Raw genomic sequence first — 19,490 nt, 5'->3', positions numbered from 1 at the left:
CTGGCCTGTTCCTATGTAATCTTTGCATAATGTTATCCTTCTCTCTCTTCCATTTCCCTGTCACCAACCCCTATAGAGTCGGGATATAAGCCCAGAAGAGATAGATTTAAAGAATGAACCTTGGTATAAATTCTTTTCGGAATTGGAGTTTGGGAAACCGGTAAGTTTAATAGCTTCAGTGGTTATAGACATTTTTAAAAATCATGCTGTTGCTGCATTGTCGCTGCTAAGGAATCAGATCTGTTTGTAAGGACTTCAGGGAGTGGGGAGCCCGTGTCGGTTGCCCTGGTGGGATTGTCTAGTTCAGGGGTGGGCAAACTTTTTGACTCGAGGGCCACAATGGGTTCTTAAACTGGACCGGAGGGCTGGAACAAAAGCATGGATGGAGTGTTTGTGTGAACTAATATAAATTCAAAGTAAACATCATTACATAAAAGGGTACGGTCTTTTTTTTTTTTTTTTTAGTTTTATTCATTTCAAACGGGCCGGATCCGGCCCGCGGGCCGTAGTTTGCCCACGGCTGGGCTAGTCTCACTACCATCTGTAAGCTTTCCGTTGCTTTACTTCACCAAGAAAGGACAGTGAGCTCCGGATTTATTGCCAGAAAATCCTGAGAGACACAACTAGATCCTAGCTTGTCTCAGTCCCTCCCACCACTAGCAACGATGCCACATGCCTGTGGATGACATTGAATTGGCCGTCAGTTCAGTTCCGTGGCCAAAGTCCTTATGGCATACTGAAGATAAGCAGGACAGTGCACCACAGCGTGAGCAGACCAGCATGGCCACTGCTTCGGATAGGGCTTCTAAAAGCACCTGTGCAAGGGGAGTGTTGAAGCCGGCCAGAAAGGGTCTATGCAGATGTGATCCACGATGACAACCCCATGTCAGGTGACTTTTAGGGAATGAACTCTGTGAGTTAGGATAACATTTCCCAAAATTTGAAATGAGAGTTAGGAATTCTAGCAAGTTTAGTGTTGAGCCTAATAATATTCCACAGCTTCCCCCTGATGTGTCTGAGTTGGCTTTGGTACCAAAGGATTTTGTGTACTTAAAGGAGGGTTTCTTAGCCCTGTACTCAGAGGAGTACCCACCAGAAGGGAGAAGGGAGCTCATTTTTCCACTGGAGATGGCTGGAAACTGACTTTAAAACTCCACTTACTTTAAATGTTCACAACTGCAAAAAGCATTTACAAGTGGGGGGTTAAGTGTATAAACATAGAATATTTCATTAGATCAATGGTTCTCAACTTTGGCTGCACATTAGAATCACCTGGGAATCTTTTTAAAATCCTGATTTCTGGGCCCCATCCTCCGGAAATTCTGTTTCTTTGTTACTAATGCTGTGGCCTATCCCATAACAAAGAAACAGAATTTCCAGAGGATGAGGCCCAGAAATCAGGATTTTAAAAAGATTCCCAGGTGATTCTAATGTGCAGCCAAGGTTGAGAGCCACTGCATTAGATGTTCATGTGAGATTTTAAGCATTGCCTCCAGTATTTGAGTCACCGTGGTTTGGAATGATGGTTTTATCTGCAGACAGGAATTAACTTTATATAGTTCAGTAAAATGTTAAATTCCATGGTGTATATTTTTATTAAGATGAAGACAAAGACAAATTAAGCTGGTGCTCTGGGATTTCTCTGTTGATTTAGCGATGCTGAGCTTTGTTTCAAAGTTCCTGCATCTTCTGAGAGGAGCACCTGACTTGCAAACATCCTGCTTGTAGAAACAGACATTCCTCCCACCTTGTCCCTCCTGGGACACTGGCTCCTAATAGCAGCTAAGCTGTCCTGGGTGAACAGCGCCACCTAGTGACCAGTGGAGAGGGAAGCATCTAACCCAGAGCGTGCCCCATCTCCCCTTCCCAAAGCTTTGACGCACACCTCACTTCTCCTTTCTCTCCCTTTTTTCCCTGCTGTCCACCATTCAGACATCAGTGGAGTCTACCCAGGCAGTCTCTTCCACATTCAAATATTTAACAGTATTTTAACCCTTTTCTTTTTCTTAAAACCTACTCAATTATCTCACAGAAAATCCTTTTGATATATGTAGTTCCTCCCCTCTCCCCAGTGATTGGTATATATAATAATATATATATTATGGTATAATAATAATACCATATTTCCATCAGGGAAAACAAAAGCTATTTGCTTTGAATTATGTATAAGCAAAAGTCCATGCCATTGAATTTCAAAGTCCATTCAGGTCCACAAATTTCTAGCCGTCTCCTCATTGGCCAAATGACTAAAATAGTTTTCTCTTTAATGCTAGCTTTTAGGAAACATGAAATGATTCTAATTAATCATTTGTTTTACCAAATCTGTCATTGCAAATAATCCTGGTTTTGTCAGCAAGAGACAGTACTTCTGCCCCAGCACACACTAAGCAGCTCTCTGAGAGCTCGGTGAATTGACACTGCTTCTGCGGGAAGCTGGTCTGAGTGCCCCCAGCCATGCCACACAGATCCTGGGAGCACAGCCCATTCGTGTACTGGGACCTCCTGTCATTCGTATCCCCAACCTGTTATTCTAACTGCCTCTTAATTATTTAAAGAAATGCTTTTCCAAAATGTCATTTCTCTCAAGCCACAAGTGTTCCTTACATAGACCTTAGGGTCCTTAAAGGGGACTGCTCCTTTTTGTGCAGGTCTTTTAAAGTAATGAAAGGTAAAACTTTTAAAGACTTACCAAAATAACGTAATCGCTGTCTATCCGGAGGGAACAGTGTTGAGACCACAGTTCCGATGGTCTGAGGCATTCGAAGGGTGGGCTTCCTATCTAGTTGAACCAAGTTGAATGACTGGATGGCACTCTCAGCGTTTGGTAAGAAGGGGAGGTTGGGAGAAATATTTTTCTTCTTTTCACGTCTCTCCTACCCCAGTCGCTCTGGGCCATACAAGGGTAAGAGACATAAATGAACGTGGCATAAACCAGGAAAGTTGTTTTTGAAGGTTTTGCCGTCATTCAGAAGCAGAATGAAATTAAAACTCCTACCAAAGCGTGTGGGTCATCATTTCTGCTTTTTATTCCACACCCACTCGACCCCGCCCCCCACCCCGAGTGAGGAAAGCCTGCCAGGACTTTGATGCTAGACCTTCATTTACCCTGGACCCCTTCCTCCTTCAGCCCCTTCACTGAAACCCACCAAACACACTGACACTTCAGCAAGAGCTGACTCTAACGCCGCTCAGCTCTAACCGGTGCTGTGGAACATACGTCGTTCCAGACTCCGGGGCCATTTGGGGGGACGTTATTGACAACCAATTTAATTTGTAAGCACTGTCTTATTTTTTGTAGTCAGGACACGTAGGGAGACTGTATGTGGCTTTCAAAGGTCTACTTCCCATCTGAACCATCTGTGAAGTGTGTAAAGCGCTTAAAGAAAAATGATGATTGTTAATAGCACTTACTTTATAAAGTGCAGAGTATAAGTCTACAGAGATCGCATTGCTGTCCCATTGCTGTGGGTGGTAAATGCATCTTGAAATCAGATTACTTTTCATTTGCAAATTTATTACTAAGAGCCTGGGTGTCACCCCCCCCCCCCCCGCCAACTTCTACAGAAATTGATGTGATTTCTATAAGTAAACTCGTGGCAAAATGTCACAATGTAAACCAATTTGAATAAGCTTCCCTAATTGGTTATAATGAATATAATTACAATATTCCAGGAGCTATTAAGTGACAGCAGAGGGGAGGGGGAGCTGTATGAGAAATTTCAAGTCTAAGTGGACAGAGCAGAGGGTTCACCTGGGGGCAGAGTAGCTTGTAACTTCCAGTGTCCTACATTCGAACCCCTCCCTCACTAGACGTTACAGCGGTTCTCCCAGCAGATTTCTGTTTTAGGAATGTACCCTAATTCTATCGTGAAGAGTTAAAGGAAAAAACAAAAATAGCCTTACAGTCCGCTGTTTAAATGCAAAGTAGAACTCTGTTCTCTAAAGGAGATGGAAGGTATGGCTCTACCACTAGCAGTGTTAATGTCTAAGCAAGCAGTGAACATTATTAAAATTGCCTAGTCACACCGTGGGAAACTTAACACCCATCTGGTACACTTGCCACAAACCACAGAAAACACATTCAGTGCAATTTACCCTCCACTGGCCAAATCTCCAGATTGCCACATCGAGGAACAATGAGTTTCACAGTGGAGAAGCCTGCTTCAGAAATGTGGGCTCTCAGTGGCCATCTTAGTTTGAAAACAACAACGGGGAATTTTTAAAGTTTCGATTTTTGTTCAAATTGGTGTTAATGTTTTTTTTTTCTTTGTGTCTTTTAAGTTTGCAATATTTGGACTCCAACCATGATCTGCTCTTGAGACAGAAACGTAGAAAGGAAGCTCCCAGTTAGCGCCCACGCCCTGCTTAGCTCCCTGTTGATGAGCCCTCCTGGTGTGCCCCTCTTTGTGTGAGCCGGTCTCCGTGTCTGTCTTTATGCTCATTTCTCCATTTCCTCCTCTGCTTCCCATCAGCCTCCCAAAAAGATATGGGATTATACTCCTGGAGACTGCTCTATCCTTCCTAGAGAGGATAGAAAGGTAATGCGTGCCTCTCCGGGGGCTGTGTGTGTGCTCCTGGCCTGGTTAGTGTGAGTGTGCTGTGGGGTTTTGCTCTTATTTTCTTCAATCACTGTTTTTTTAACTTGATAACTTTTTTTTTTTTTTTTGCTTGGTGATAAATCTGTTTAACAAAGTCTCTGAGATATAGACTGATGTATAGAGGTGTGTGTGCTTTTTAAGCAATGACTTACTCTGACATGTAGTATTTGCCAGTCACCAGACTGAAAAGAGAGACAGTAGGTATTTCCTCCCGGCAGGTGTTGTGGTATTTGTAGTTCTCTGTAGCCAGGAGAAGAGAGTTTTGAAGCTCTGATTACTGTGGGGCTTATATTTTCCATGCCTAACGCTGCATTCTCTGTTCTCGTGGCTTTTAGTCATTTCCAGTGAGCTCTTTGTTTAATCTTGCCATCTCTGCCTTATTAAAATAGAACCCTAAGAAGATTCACTTTTCAAACTTAACCTTCCATTCTCTCTGCCTGTCCCCTAAACTAAAACGCTCTTTCTCATCTTTTCTTTCTCGTACCAGACTAACCTAGAAACAGAGCTCAGCCTCTGCCGCACAGAGTTAGAGGCAGACGTAGGAAAAACGGAGACGCTTAGTAAAGCAGCCCGTGCAGACCTGGCGCAGGTACTTCCGAGCTTTCCTCCTGCCGTCAACGCCTGTCCCAGCGCGGTTCTGTCTTCTTTGCTCTGCGGTTTGGGATGTCGCTGAGGAGGGGACTGTCTCGCTGATTATTGTGAAGCTGCATGGCTTTCTGGCTGCTGTTTTCCATCCCCTTCCCCCAACTTCAGTTTTGCTTTGGTTTCTTTGGAGCTTGACATCTTCCTTAAAGGGGGCTTTGCAGGTATCCGTGGGGTGGCTGGTGATTTCCATGCTCCCCCTCTCCTCTGCTGTCAGGGGCGGCCCTCCTCCTTCCCTGCCTTCGCCTTGGTATGCCTCTCGGGGTTCTCAGGGAGCTGTGATTGGCACCTGTCATTTTTGCAGCCTTGGGAGGTACCGGCCTCGGAGATCATTCTCCAAAGCATGGCAGTGACTCGAGCGCCGCTTACTAAGTGCAGGCACTGCCAGAGCAGCCCTGCTTGTGGTTTGAAAGGTCAGGAAGTTCTCAATGAAAATATGCACTCCAGGGGCCAGACCGCCGGGCGACAGGCAAGCGTTTGAAACTCGGCCTGCACCGGTATTTTTAAGTGGAGCCGTGTCAAAGCGTGGTTTATTAAAGGCTGGGTCAGGAAGAGAGGGAGTCCGAGGTAAATGGGCTCCCAGCGGAAGGAAAACACCCAGTGTTTGGAGATCTGCTCCTAGGGCTCCTTGAAGAAACAAGAGAGACCCTTGAAGGAAAGGGGATCTTTACAGAAAATAGGAGAGGAATGTGGGCACACTCGAGGCTGGGAGGGTCCGCAGACCACGGCAGGGAGCGTGGAGGTTGTGAGTGGATCGTGTTATACTTCAGCGGAGCTAGGGAAGCAAGGAGGGTCAGACCCCCAGCGTGAGTGACGAGGCACCAAAAGTCAAGTGGGTGCCAGGGACGTAGCCCAGGGAAGGAGCGGAAGCTGGGGTTACAGCTGCGGCCACTGGGGGGCAGGATGGAAACAGACAACGTGAGCCCTTGGTCCAGACAGAGGGAGCCGTGGGGACAGCAGTGCGTCACAGAAGAAAGATGGGGAGAAAGTCGGTGCAGAGGTTAGATGAAGGATTTGGTTTTAGGTCATTTGTTTTGAATGTTGGTTGGGTATCATATAGGGGATATGCAGCTGACAGTTTGAAATGTAAGACTAGGTTTGTGAGACGAGCAGAGGCTTACAAAGGCAGTTGCAGTCCCCTGAAGAGAGGTGGTGGTTGACGTCCGGGAACAGATGAAGACACCCCGCCTGGGGAAGGTGAAAGATTGAAGGGAGGAGCCTGTTGAAAGGATGAAAGATCCATAAGGACCTGTTGGGATGTTGGTGACAGCAGGAGAGCAAGGGGAGGTCAGAGAGAGAGCATTCCCGAGACGTAGGAGGAAAGATGAGAGGTGGGTCTGAGCATGACCCAATGCTCCAGAAAGGTCCCCACCCTCGACTCTGAGGAAAGGCCAATGGGTTTGATAATCCAGAGGTTTCTAAAAGCTTTGGAGGCTGCTGAGTGGTGGACGGGAGCTGGAGTATGTGGAGAGGAACTGGAATCCCCAGGGGTACACGCTGATTAAAAATGTGATCACGGCAGGAAGGCGAGGGGCGTGTGCCCAGAGGGCTCAGCAGGGTCGGCAAACACTTTTCCACGTTGGAGACCGGGGCATCGTCCACAGAGGTGGGGAGACCCAGAAGCCAAAGGACAGGCTCAAGGGGGAAGGGTGGGCAGGGAGACCAGTGCAGGCAAAGGGCTGGACGGACGGACGGACGGACGGACGTGCAGGTAAGAGGGCTGCCTTCTCTGAGGAGTAATGGGGAGAGAGAGGGCGGGGACCTCCTGGGGTGGAGGTGCCCTCAGAAATGCCAGGACCAGCAGGCAGAGGGCCAGGTGGCTGAGCCCCTGAGGAAGGTTACCTCCTTCCTGCACAGTCTCTTTCTTTTTTCCTGGTGTTTCCTTTCCTCAAATATCTCTCCTCCAGGTAGTTTGTTTTCCTTGAAATGGTCAGTATTAGAGCTAGGAATATCTTTGAAAGTTAACTTTTTCACTGATTTATTCAACCACCACATTATTTTTAAGAGCCAATATACTGAACCCTTTGCCTGATTCTCTCCAAGATAACAGAAACCCTAAATAAACGACACAGTGCGTTGCTTTTTCTCTGCATGTAGCTCCCTATTGTTTTCCTCCTTTTGCACCGTGGTCTGTAATCTTATAAAGTGTTTCCCACTGAGGCTGAGGTGGTCATTAATAGCTTCTGTAAACCTGCATTTCTCCCCCTTTTTGCACGTCTAAGTCTGCGGGGGCAGACAAACAGCTAAACCCAGTGTGGTCTTTTAAAATGTGTTGCTGTGCATTCTGCACCTAATGTTTCGGGTGGCCCTCTCTCTGGATGTGGCATCTGGGGCGCATGAAGGAGTCTGCAGTGGGTTGGCAGGGGGTCGGGAGGTCGGGGCACGCTGGGGGAGGGTGTGCTCTGTCAATGCATGTTGGCCAAACGGTGGGCCTGTCCCCCAGAGGGCCCAGGCGGCCATCTCCTGACCCACCCAGGGAGCCTCGATGCAGCCACCGGGAGGTCAAGACCAGAGACAAAGAGGGCCCCTCCCTCCCGGCCCGAGACCTTTCCAGCCAGGCCCCCTCCTCCCAGAGGCCCTGGCTACATTAGGAAGCGAAGAAACAGGGACGCCCCTTGGCTTGAAACATCTGAGTCAAAATAAAGCATGTTCACTTTTCTTTCTTTCTTTCTCTTTTTGACATTTACAGAGCTCAGCAGTCAGCCCCACTCCGGAAATGTCTTCAGAGCCTCCTGGATAGTAAGTTGCCACCTTGTTTCTAGGCTCACTGTATGGAATGTCTAAACGGGAGACGCTTACGATCTGGACCTAAGTGTGTGTTGTAGGCAGCAGTCTAGTGGCTTTGAATGATGTACAGCTTGGTGATAAGTAGCAATTCAGTTCTGGTCATCCATTTTTTTCCTTCTATGTTTGTATAACTCTAATCTATGATAATAAAAGCGTAATATACTAATTAGACGGGACAGCCGGACGACCTTCCGGACCACGCTGGGGCTGCGAGGGCCAAGCCCCTTGCACACATTTCGTGCATCAGGCCTCTAGTAAATTGTAAACTCCTTGAGAGCGAGGACTCCATCTCCATCATGCCAGGTGCACCCACAGGTCTGGGAGTTTGTTCTGGTGGGAGCAGCTCCTCACCTCATCACCGCTGTGTCTGTATCTTATTCTTCAGAGCGTGACAAGAAGGGGAGGCACAGCTATTACCTGTTCCATTTGGGTTGGGCAAATCCACAGTGAGACAAGCTCACCTGTGCAGACAGAAGCCTGACTTGATCTGAATGCTGAGTTTATGGATATTTGTGACGAACCTTTTGGTCACTTGGGCATTTTGCAAGAGTGGTTTCATTTGAAAGTCGATTAGCTGTGATTGGAGTATTTCACTAGAAAATTGGAAAAAACCCTTCATCCTCTTAGGGTAGTGACCAAATCTCTAGCCAGATCTATTCTATTAATATTTCTTCTATAAATGTGTATATTAATGGCTATGATTAACAGACCCCAGAGTCTGAGAAGAAGTTGAAACAATGTATTAGGACAGCAGTTAGAAGGAATGTTTCCTGCCTTAAAGGACAGCTCCATCTTGGAGCAGGTCGGTAGTTTCCTGTCTTAAAGGACAGCTCCATCTTGGAGCAGGTCGGTAGTTTCCTGTCTTAAAGGACAGCTCCATCTTGGAGCAGGTCGGTAGTTTCCTGTCTTAAAGGACAGCCCCATCTTGGAGCAGGTTGGTAGTTTCCTGTCTTAAAGGACAGCTCCATCTTGGAGCAGGTCGGTAGTTTCCTGTCTTAAAGGACAGCTCCATCTTGGAGCAGGTCGGCATCGCCTCCTGCACTCACTGCTGGGTTGGTTGTCAGGCCACCGGTGTGACAGAGAGGAACCCGAGTTCAGCTGTATCATCAGGCTGCCCCTGCTCTCCCCCCGCGCCCCCCACCCCGCTACCTTGGGCTCTGAGGCTCACTCTGTTTTAAGGAGATAGTTGAACTATCCCTTCAGCCCAAGGATGACCAGCCGCAGGTCCTCCAGGTCCCAGAAATGAACCCACAGACGGCCTCAGGCTATCTGCAGATGAAGGCTGCTTCAAGGCCACAGCTCCCAGCAAACTGGTCCCTCAGGTCACCCACTGGTCAGCGACAAAGCCTGTCACTTTGGCGGTCCTGACTGCCCGAAGCCTGGTTGGACCAGATCTCTCCCTGCCCTGCCGTTCCCAGGATTGCATAACGCAAGCCTGCTGCCTGGTCTCCCCCTCTGCCTCCTCGCCCCGTCCATCTCCCTGAAATGCACAGACAAAAAAGGCTGTTTCAGGTGGCCAGCTGAGTGAATTCCTTAGCTTCTCTGGACCAAGGCACTATGCTATGTAATAAATAGGAGCATAATTGTCCCTTAGTAGTTTTGGGGGTAAAACAAAAAAAAAAGGAATGTTAGTAAATAAGAAGGCAAAGTGGGCCCTAGCTACTTTGGCTCAGTGGATAGAGTGTTGGCCTGCGGACTGAAGGGTCCCGGGTTCAATTTCGGTCAAGGGCACATGCCCAGGTTGCGGGCTCGGTCCCCAGTAGGGGGCGTGAAGGAGGCAACCAATCAGTGATTCTCTCTCATTATTGATGTTTCTATCTCCCTCTCCCTTCCTCTCTGAAATCAATAAAAATATATTTTAAAGAAAGAAAGAAAAGTGGCACATGATTGAAGCAGACTTTAAGGATTAAGAATATTCAGAAAAAGACAGCAGTGCCCAGCCTGTCAGAGTTAGGCACACGGGTCTTAAATAAAGTGGTGACTTGAACTACTTACTCAGCATTTACTATGTGCCAGGCCCTATGCTTAGCAGCTTCCGTACTTCACCTCAGTTAGTCCTTGCAACATCCCCGGACCAGGCATTATTTTTAATCCGCATTTTACAGGTGAGGGAGCAGGAGTGTACCAGCCACGGCTCTGCAGCTGGTGTGTGGTGGAGTTGTTCCTCCTCAGACCAGACTAGCAGTCATGTTCTCGGCCAGGGCACTGGTGTTGGCAGGCGCTCCCATTGCACCATACTGATAATAAACTAATAGAAAGCATCTTATAACTTAATGTCTTTCAAATGATTGAAAAAACCATTTAAGCAACTATTTGTAATATTGTGTTAGCAGGATTGAGGGGCCTAATGCAAACTGCCGAAAAGAGCAAATTGCTGTCAGACACTGAGGATTCATGTGCATAAAGCTATTTGATGTGTTCGTTTACCCAGCACTCTTATTTATATCATCGGAACAGGTCTTCAAAGACCTCTGTTTTTTTCAGCCTTACCCTAGCTCACGGGAAATATGTGGCAGGGATAGATGAGGTTTGTTTCCTCTTGCTATTCTACCATTTGGGAATTTATCAGAAATTCGGGCTTGGTTTTCTCCCAGTTTGTTCAAATGAATAAGGTTTTTCTGTGTTTGGAATTGGTGAGGAGCCAGCTTAAGTGCAGTGCCTGACGCATAGGAAAGCACCTTAATTAACTAAAATTCAACTCAGCACCAAGGCCGGAAACTTGTGGATTGAATCTGGTTCCCTTCACCCGACGGACAGGAATGACCTGCTGAAAGAAACATTGGCAAAGACTTGACTTAACCCAAGGACTGAAGAAAGAGGAATCACAATGGCCCAGGTGCAGGACTCTGTGGTCAGTGGGGAAGGGATGGTGTTGTTTTGAATCCACTTTAATATCTTGGAGAGACTTTAGTTTAGAATGTTATTAAGTTGATTACATATCACAATATTAAAAGAACCTGGGAACAGAGAGGAAGAAATTCACCCATTGTCCCAATATCCTAATACAATCTACCAGTCCTTCCTCTCAAAAAAATATATTTTTATAGTTGTGATCACAATGTATGCCAAATTTTGTATTTTATTTCTGTGGAATTACCAGACCTATAAATCAACAGTGTAGCCTACTCTTCATCATTGCTTAGCATTTCAGCATTGGTTAGTTTGAATAGTCTTTGCCTAACCAAAGAGCTTTACTCTATTTGGCCAGCAGGTGGCACTCAAGCTGCTGCTTTCCTAAGTGGTGATGGTGCACTTGAAAAAACACCCTTTTCCCTTAATCTAACTTAAGATCAAAACACAAATCATTGCCTGGAGAACTTGATGAAATATTAGAAACTTCCAGGGCTTGAAAATGTATCATAAATCTGTGTGTGTGTAGGCATTTAATTTTATGAAATCATTTATTCCACTAATATTTATTGAACAAAGGTAAGTGTAATGGGAGGCAGACTTGTAAACCATCAGAATCCAGTGCAGGACAGGCAGTGATGGGATCAGGAGGGAGGGAACACCTCTGTTTCGTGGAGGAAGAAAGGTACGCTTTACAGAGGAGCCGCAAATGAAAAGTGAATAATAATAGTAACATTATATTACAAACAGAAAAGGTAATTTTTTTTCCATGAGGCTGGGATTTTTTTATCTGTTTTGTTCCTTATTGAATCTCCACCAAAGAGACTGATTGACATGGAGTAGGTGCCCAATAGATACTTGTTGAATGAATAAGATGAGCCATGGAATGACATGGTGAGATCTTTTCTAGAAATATCGCTGGCAGTAGTTTGCAAAAATGACTGGAGGGAAATGGGGTGGAGCCTGGGGGAGTGGTGGCGTGCTGTTTGCACAGGTGTGGGTGAGTGGTGGGAGGTGGGGACCAGGGAGGTAGAGACGGAAGGGATTGATGTGAGCTGTGTCAACACGGAGTAAGCAAAGCGTGCTGACTCCTCAAGTTTGCAGGGCAAGGAGAGGGAGAAGGGGTTGATTTTCTGGGCTCTCTGGCTTGGGTGATGGGAGGTGGAGGAACAGAGCTGCGTTTGGTTTGGGATGTGTTGGGTTTAAGATGCCTGAGGAACATCTAGGTCAGTGATGGTGAACCTATGACAGGCGTGTCAGAGGTGACACACGAACTCATTTTTTTGGTTGATTTTTCTTTATTAAATGGCATTTAAATATATAAAATAAATATCAAAAATATAAGTCTTTGTTTTACTGTGGTTGCAAATATCAAAAAATTTCTATATGTGACACGGCACCAGAGTTAAGTTAGAGTTTTTCAAAATGCTGACACGCCGAGCTCAAAAGGTTCGCCATCACTGATCTAAGTGGAGCTTCTAGAAGGCAGTTGAGCGTATGTATCTGGAGGTCGGAAGGAATGTCTTTGTAGATAAGGGATTTGAAGGTGGACTTTTGGGACAGTCTCACCACACCTAATAGTTTTGTAGATGAAGGAAATGGAGGCTGAGAGAAACAGATTGTTTCCAAGTTTTTAAAGTGAGCAGGTTTGCCTCCACTGATCACATTGCCTGTTGGAGTCAGGCTGGAATCCCGACCCGGCCAGTTAGCCCATTGGAAACATTCGGCCCTAAAATGATTGCTCTGTTCTCTCACTTTATTCTTCGAGTGAGTTTCTGTCGAATCCCCTTGAAACTCAGCAGCCAGCACTGCCTCTTAGCCAGGGGGTCCGTTCTCCTCACTGCCTCCTGCTGGCCTGCTCTTCCTCAGCCCAAAACTGGCTCCGCCCGGGCTGCAGAGCCGAGCTTCTGAGCCTGGCTTGTTTTGGAGTGGAATCGGTGACTCGGGTCTTTCTCGGCCAGACCGAGGGCCTGTTCTCACCCTCTCTGCTCTGTGTGAACACAGCAAAGACCCAGCAGCACTGTGACCTTTGACAGAGGCCTCACCGCCCGGTCCTCAGTTTCCCCTTTGGTCCAGTGGACAAATGGTGTCTGTCTTTCCAATGAGGAGGCCTGGGGAAGATAACTCGCTTAGGAACACTGTGCTGGAGCTTTTGGACATTGTTTTTAAACAAGTTGCAAAAGTGTCACACATCTGGAAAAAGCATGTCGGCTTCGGTATCAGAAAGAAAACAATTGGCCATAGCAGGTCCATCCTGAGAGGTTTCCTGAGGGCTTCAGGCTTGTCGGTCTGGTGGGAAGCAGGAAAAAATGGTGATAATGGGTGGAATAAAGCCAGAAAGTGGGGTGGCGTTGGGGGCGGGGTGAGTTCTGACAGCGGGTGAGGTAGGGGAAGGGGAGGTGTGAGGTCCGCAGCCGGTCATGGCCGAGAAGTTAGGAGGAACGAGGGGAGATGGGTCGGTCGTTCTGGCTGAGGCCACGGCAGTCTAAGGACAGCGGGGTGGAAGCCACTGTCAGAGTCGCTCTGTGCTGAGGTCTGGTCGCCCCAAACCAGAGCTTTGGAGGTGCTCCTCTCACAAAAGCGACCTCGGTCCCACAGCTGTTGGTTGGCAGGCCTGAAGGACGCCTGTCGGTGGGTCTCTCTGCAGGTGGAATGGACAGAGGAGACACGGGCTTCAGCTGAAGGACAAAATCAGGAACTGCAGCCAAAGAGGGTGGATGGCGAAGGGGAAGTTTTGAAAAGAAGCAGATTTCTTTTCAGTTAGGAAGTTCAAAGGGAACACCAAGTTAGACGACTTGTGCTGGTCTAAACCGGCATTGACAGCTTGCTAGTCTCCTGAAGCACCCCCCCGCCCCACTAGAGTGAGTGGCTTTGGTCAGTCAGAACCGGGGACATCTGTGAATGCCCTGCCGGCAGAAGCCGGAGAGCCCAGAGCTGCGTGGGTGGCAGCCCTGTCCCTTGCCAGGCCCCTTCGCCTGGGAAAGCCACGCCTTTTTGTCTCCAGGTGGCAGTAGGCCTCCAGGCAGGGCCCCGGCACCAGGAAGGACAGCCAGCCTGAGCCCAGGCCACCGGCCACCTCGGCCACCTCAATCCTGCAGCCCTTCTCTCTCCACTGCTCTGATGGCCTGAGGTCACTGACGTCAATAGCTCAGAGCCCCAAGTAAATGTGACATAGTTCTTACACTTGTGGAAGAATTCCTAAGTACGTCATTTCACAAATCAAACCATATTCTTTGTTGTTATTGTTGTTAATCCGCACCTGGGGATATTTTTTTATTTTTTAGAGAGAATGGAAGGGAGAGGGAGAGACAGAGAAACTAAACATTGACTGGTTGCCTCCCGCATGCACCCTAACCAGGGCCAGGGATTGACACAGAATTGAATCCGGGACCCTCCCCCTCACTAGGGTTCAAAACATATTCTTAATCAGATCACATGGGCCAAATTTGCTTTCAGAAAATGTGACCTTTTATTCATTCAGCAAATACATGCTGAGTGTCCTCACGGACCCTATAGTCCTGTGGGCTCTTAGAAACCAGGGCACGGCCTGGTGGGAGACAGGCCGGGCTGCTCTGTGGTCTCACTCCACCGCCTGCCTGTATGTTCTCAGCTGTGAGGGTTGATTCTGTTTTCCCTTAGATTCCATTTCCGTGGTGTGTGAGCCTGGGCTCGGGGGGCCGGGGTGGGGGGTGCGGGCACTGCCTCCACAGTCGTGGGGAGATGTTCTAGAACAGCGGCTCCATGTGGCGCTGGTGTCCTGGCTCAGGGTCCAGCCCTCCCGTTCCACTAAGCCTCGCCCACTCCCACTCCATGTGGGGCTCCCCCTCTGGAAAGGGGAGGAGTGGGGTTGTTTGTGAGGATCAGAGGAATTCTGTTGTGATCGCTGGGGAAAGGGAAGGCAGCGGACAGATGTGGATAAAGCAGAAGCAGCCCACTGGACCTTGGGCGGGGGGAGGCGGGCACATAGGTGTTCACTATTACAGCTCCTTAAGCATTCCCATGCACGTGGTAATATTCATAATAAAATACGGGGATGAAGCATCCACCCAGCTGTTGACATCTTTAGAGCTGAGAATTCCAGCAAACGGAGCTCAGTAGGACCGAGCAGCAGCCTGGGCATGTCTGTGGGGAAGGAGTCCTTCCCTATCTGTGCCTGTGCATCCACCTGTCAGTGTGTCCGGGGCGAGGGCGCAGGACACTGGGCCTCGGGAAGGGGCGGTTCAGTGTGTGAGTGTTCTTCATCCTTTCTGGGGCCCACCTCATTCCAAAAAGGATTTGTGGGAACTTGCAAAAATACCCAGGACTTCAACAAGATACAAGTAAGTGAAGGCTATGTCAGTGAGTGAAGGATGTATCGATAGGTGAGCCTCATAACATGGCATCATGTTCTGAGTATGAATCTTGAAAGCAGTGGGTGCAGAGGCGGCTGGCACCGTGAAAGCATGGAGGACCCAGGTTCCCTTTCACTTGGTGGCTGACTGTCCTGGAGCCCCAGCTGGGCCTCCTCTTTTCATGGTTGATTTTAATGCTTCATTGGCCAAAGAAAAATAACCCAGGAATCTAAGTCCAACTTTAAGTTGGACTTAAAGTTGCCAACACTGGTCGGAGGCTCCACTTAACGTTATTTTTATACATACATATATTTTATTGATTTCAGGGAGGGAGGGAGGGAGAGAGAGACACATCAATGATGAGAGAATCATTGATCAGCTGCCTCCTACATGCCTCGCACTGGAGATCGAGCCCACAACCCAATGTGCCCTGACTGGGAATCGAACCATGACGTTCTGGTCCATAGATCAACAGTCAACCACTGAGCCACGCCAGCCGGCCTCCAACTATATTCGTGACTGCCCCATCCTGTGTGCAGCACCTGGACCCCAGCATCTCTTGCCCTGCCCTCCCCACCTCCTAATCTTATCTCCTACTCCCTGCCCCAGCTGTGTTTCTCAGTCTGCGAAAGCACAAATCAGTCATTCAATTAGGGCAGTTCGCTATCTGGACAAGGGGCTCCCATGGGCCTGCCTTGCCTGTCGAACTCGACCTCTGCGTAGGAATGCTCCTTAGAAGGGCGGTGCTTGATTAGAAAGCCAGAAAGTATGTTTCTTACCCTCAGCTGGAAATGTACCTTTTAGACAAATGTTAAAATACTAACTCCTGTTCTTTTTCTCCCCTCCCCCCTCTTCTCTCTTCCTTTTAAAATTACATTGTTCTTAGTATATATTCTTCCAACTTCCACGCAGTGAAGAGGGAATCCGATGGGGCTCCCGGCGACCTCGGGAGCCTGGAGAATGAGAGGCAGATTTATAAAAGCGTCCTGGAAGGTGGAGACATCCCTCTCCAGGGCCTCAGTGGGCTCAAGCGCCCATCCAGCTCGGCCTCCACGAAAGGTAACCCCGCGAAGCCTGCAGGCCTCTCGCCTGTCTGCCTCATCGGGTGTCTCTCCCGTCCACACTGTCACCGGGGTGTTGGCAGGGGTGAACCTCCAGCTACTGGAATCACTTTTGTCTTGTGCGGGTCCACTTCCAGGCCTTTGAGCCTTCCTAGTCCCCTCCCCTCGTTTCTCACCGGCCATTTTTCTTTCTGGATTAATAGTTCTCCTTCCTTCAATCCCCGGCCTTGCTCTCCCTGAAGCATCTCTCTCTCTTTTGTTCTGATTCCCTTTTCTTAGAAACTAGCTGAGCTTTAGCCTTTCCTGACTAGCAAGGTGGCCATTTTTTCGTTGCATTTTGCACCTGCTTTGCAGCACAGATTATTTTGCTTCTGGACATCGACTGGAAATTTAAAATAAAAACACCTTATGACAAATGAGCATGTTACCTCTCCCTTTTTTTTTTAGCAGCTTTCAGCTTTAACCTAATGGGTCTGTTTATTTTATTCTGCATGCTTTCCAGTGGATCGTAAAGGTGGGAATGCTCACATGATTTCTTCATCTTCAGTTCATAGCCGAACGGTTAACACTAGCAATGCCTTAGGCCCTGTGTGTAAGCACAAGAAACCCCTGTCTGCTGCAAAAGCCTGCATTTCAGAAATCCTCCCCTCCAAGTTCAAGCCCAGGCTCTCCGCTCCCAGCGCTCTTTTGCAGGAACAGAAGAGTGCCCTGTTGCCATCAGAAAAGGCTCAGAGCTGTGAGAACCTTTGTGTTTCCGTTTCTTTGAATGGTTCCAAGAGAGGGCTCCCCCTCCAGGTGGGTGGGAGCATCGAGAACCTGCTCATGCGCTCCCGGCGGGATTACGACAGCAAGTCGAGCAGCACCCTGAGCCTGCAGGAGTACGGCTCCAGCGCCAGGAGGCCCTGCCCGCTCTCCAGGAAGGCGGGGATGCAGTTCACCATGCTCTACCGGGACATGCACCAGATCAACCGAGCGGGCCTCTTCCTGGGCTCTGCCTCCTCCTCCAGCGTGCGGGACCTCGCCTCCCATTTTGAGAGGAGCAGCCTGGCCCTGGCCAGGGGCGAGCTGGGCCCCAGCCAGGAGGGCTCGGAGCACATCCCCAAGCACACCGTCTCCTCCCGCATCACGGCCTTTGAGCAGCTGATCCAGCGGTCACGGTCCATGCCGTCCCTGGACCTGTCAGGCAGGCTGAGCAAGTCCCCCACGCCCGTGCTGTCCCGGAGCGGCCTGACCGCAGCCCGCTCCGCCGAGTCCCTCCTGGAGTCCACCAAGCTCCGGCCCCGGGAGGTGGACGGGATGAACCCCGCGGGGGTCTATGCCTCCCCAACGTGCAGCCGCCTGGTGGACTCCCCCTTGGGGTTCAGGGGCCTGGCGCCCTCTGAGCCCCTCTCCACCTGCTCCGACGAGCTCGACCACTGCTCCAACGTCTCCAGTGACAGCAGGGAGGGCAGCGGCGGCAGCGTTCACGGAGACTTCCCCAAACACCGCCTCAACAAGTGCAAGGGCACCTGCCCGGCCTCCTACACCCGCTTCACCACCATCCGCAAGCACGAGCAGCAGGCCTCCCGGCAGCCCGACTGGCGCCCGGACTGCAGAGGGGACCGCAGCGCGCTCCTCAGGAACATCTACCTGATGAGCCCCCTCCCCTTCCGGCTGAAAAAGCCCCTCCAGCACCATCCCAGGCAGCCTGCCCCTGGGGACTTCTCGGGCCCCCCGGCGGGCCGGAAGCCAGACCTCCCCAGCCAGCCCCAGCAGGACGAGCCCCGCGCTGGGGGGAAGCCCTCGGTGCCCAAGCGCCTGTCCTCCCGACACACCATGGCCAGGCTGGGCCGGACCGCAGAGCCCCCTCAGGAGAGACCCGCGGTCCCAGAGGACTGCCCGGGGGCCTTTGATAATGGGAACCCTGTGCCGTACTCAGACCACAGCCTGGACAGAAACAACAACCCACCCAGTGAACTGGGACCATCCCACGGAGGTGGCCTTTTGTGTATTTGCCCAGTCTCAGCTCCCGTCTCCACTCTGCTTGCTCTGCCCCCTCCTCCTGTGTGCCCTTGGTGCCCATTTTCTGGTCTGTCCTTTGTTTTCTGTTTGTTTTGCTTGGCAATTAATCATGGCTCGTAGTGGCTGCACTTCTTCAAAAACAAAGCCCCCATGTCATCTAGACTAACCACCAAACTCTGTTTCGAAAGAAAAATTGGCCGTTTAGCTCATCCAAGAAATTGGTTCATTTGAACCCTTGCACCCCTTGCAGTTTGCACCAACCCCAACTCGCCGTGGTTTTTTGAGAGGCAGCCGCTCTCGGTGGCCTGTGTGTGTGTGTGTGTACAGTGTGTCCCTGTGAGATCCTGCACGCCTCTGAGCAGGGACACTTGTCCGAGAAGGTCCTCTCCTTTTGCTCACCTTTTGCCTTGTAATGAGTTTTGTATTACACTAGTTCACAAGTGAATCCAAAACGTGGGGGGAATTCGAGGGTTCTTTCCTTCAGAATTCGATTATTGATCACTGGACTCTACAACTGTAAAAAATCTGCTATTTAGAATGGATGAAAGGTGACATCTTTTCCCAGTTTGGTTTCCCACTAAATCTTTGCCTGTTTTAATTCTACTTTGTTCTTTTGAAGATTCAGAATCACCAAGACATTTTATACCAGCTGACTACTTGGAATCCACAGAAGAATTCATCCGAAGGCGGCATGATGATAAAGAAGTAAGTGCCATCTCTAAAATCTCTTGGCTTTTGGGCAGAGAAAAATATGAAGGAAGTAGACATCCCAGATGTCTGCCAGAGAGATGACGTGGCCTAGCAATTGGAAGCCAAGATTAGCTTTGTCAGAAGTGACTTTTTATATGACATTGGCGCAGTCAGGCCTCTTTTAGTCCACTTTCCCTTAAAGTAGATTTTCTCAAGGCACTGGGTTCTGAACGCCACGTTGCCCCCCAGGAGGTCCAAGCAGAGGTTGCCCACCTGTGTTGCTCTTTGCTCTTTCATCCCTCCGCCAGACCCCGGCCTTATTATTCTCTAGGGAAATCCTCTCGCATGTTTCTCCAGTACTGCCATCCCTCTGTTGGCACCAAGCACAGTTCATGTTGGGAAGGGTGCAGTAGGAGGAGGCGGAAACTGGAGAAGAATAATGACCATGATACATACTGTGGTCACTAGAAGGCAACCATTTGATGTTGCCTTTGAACTCAGAAGAAGAGATGCCCCAATAAACGTTGGTA

The 19,490-nt window shown here is 49.1% G+C and overlaps 1 protein-coding gene across 50 annotated transcripts in view; it reads left to right on the top strand.

Moving 5' to 3' along the window:
* The window catches only part of SORBS1 (sorbin and SH3 domain containing 1), a 214,959-nt gene that overhangs the window by 161,066 nt on the left and 34,403 nt on the right, over nt 1–19,490 (top strand). For 24 of the 50 annotated variants that reach the window (XM_059660855.1, XM_059660859.1, XM_059660866.1 and 21 more), the window contains 6 exons: nt 77–160; nt 4,473–4,538; nt 5,086–5,187; nt 7,930–7,979; nt 16,095–16,267; nt 18,890–18,975. In XM_059660855.1, the coding sequence (XP_059516838.1) occupies nt 77–160; nt 4,473–4,538; nt 5,086–5,187; nt 7,930–7,979; nt 16,095–16,267; nt 18,890–18,975 (561 nt within the window). Of the gene's footprint in view, nt 1–76; nt 161–4,472; nt 4,539–5,085; nt 5,188–7,929; nt 7,980–16,094; nt 16,268–16,771; nt 18,245–18,889; nt 18,976–19,490 lie in introns of all 50 variants that reach the window. The other 26 variants (XM_059660892.1, XM_059660886.1, XM_059660878.1 and 23 more) reach the window with 4 other exon arrangements.

The sequence above is a fragment of the Myotis daubentonii genome, chromosome 13 (assembly GCF_963259705.1).
Source record: "Myotis daubentonii chromosome 13, mMyoDau2.1, whole genome shotgun sequence".
Classification (NCBI taxonomy): domain Eukaryota; kingdom Metazoa; phylum Chordata; class Mammalia; order Chiroptera; family Vespertilionidae; genus Myotis; species Myotis daubentonii.
This window is presented reverse-complemented; position numbering and strand designations above follow the sequence as displayed.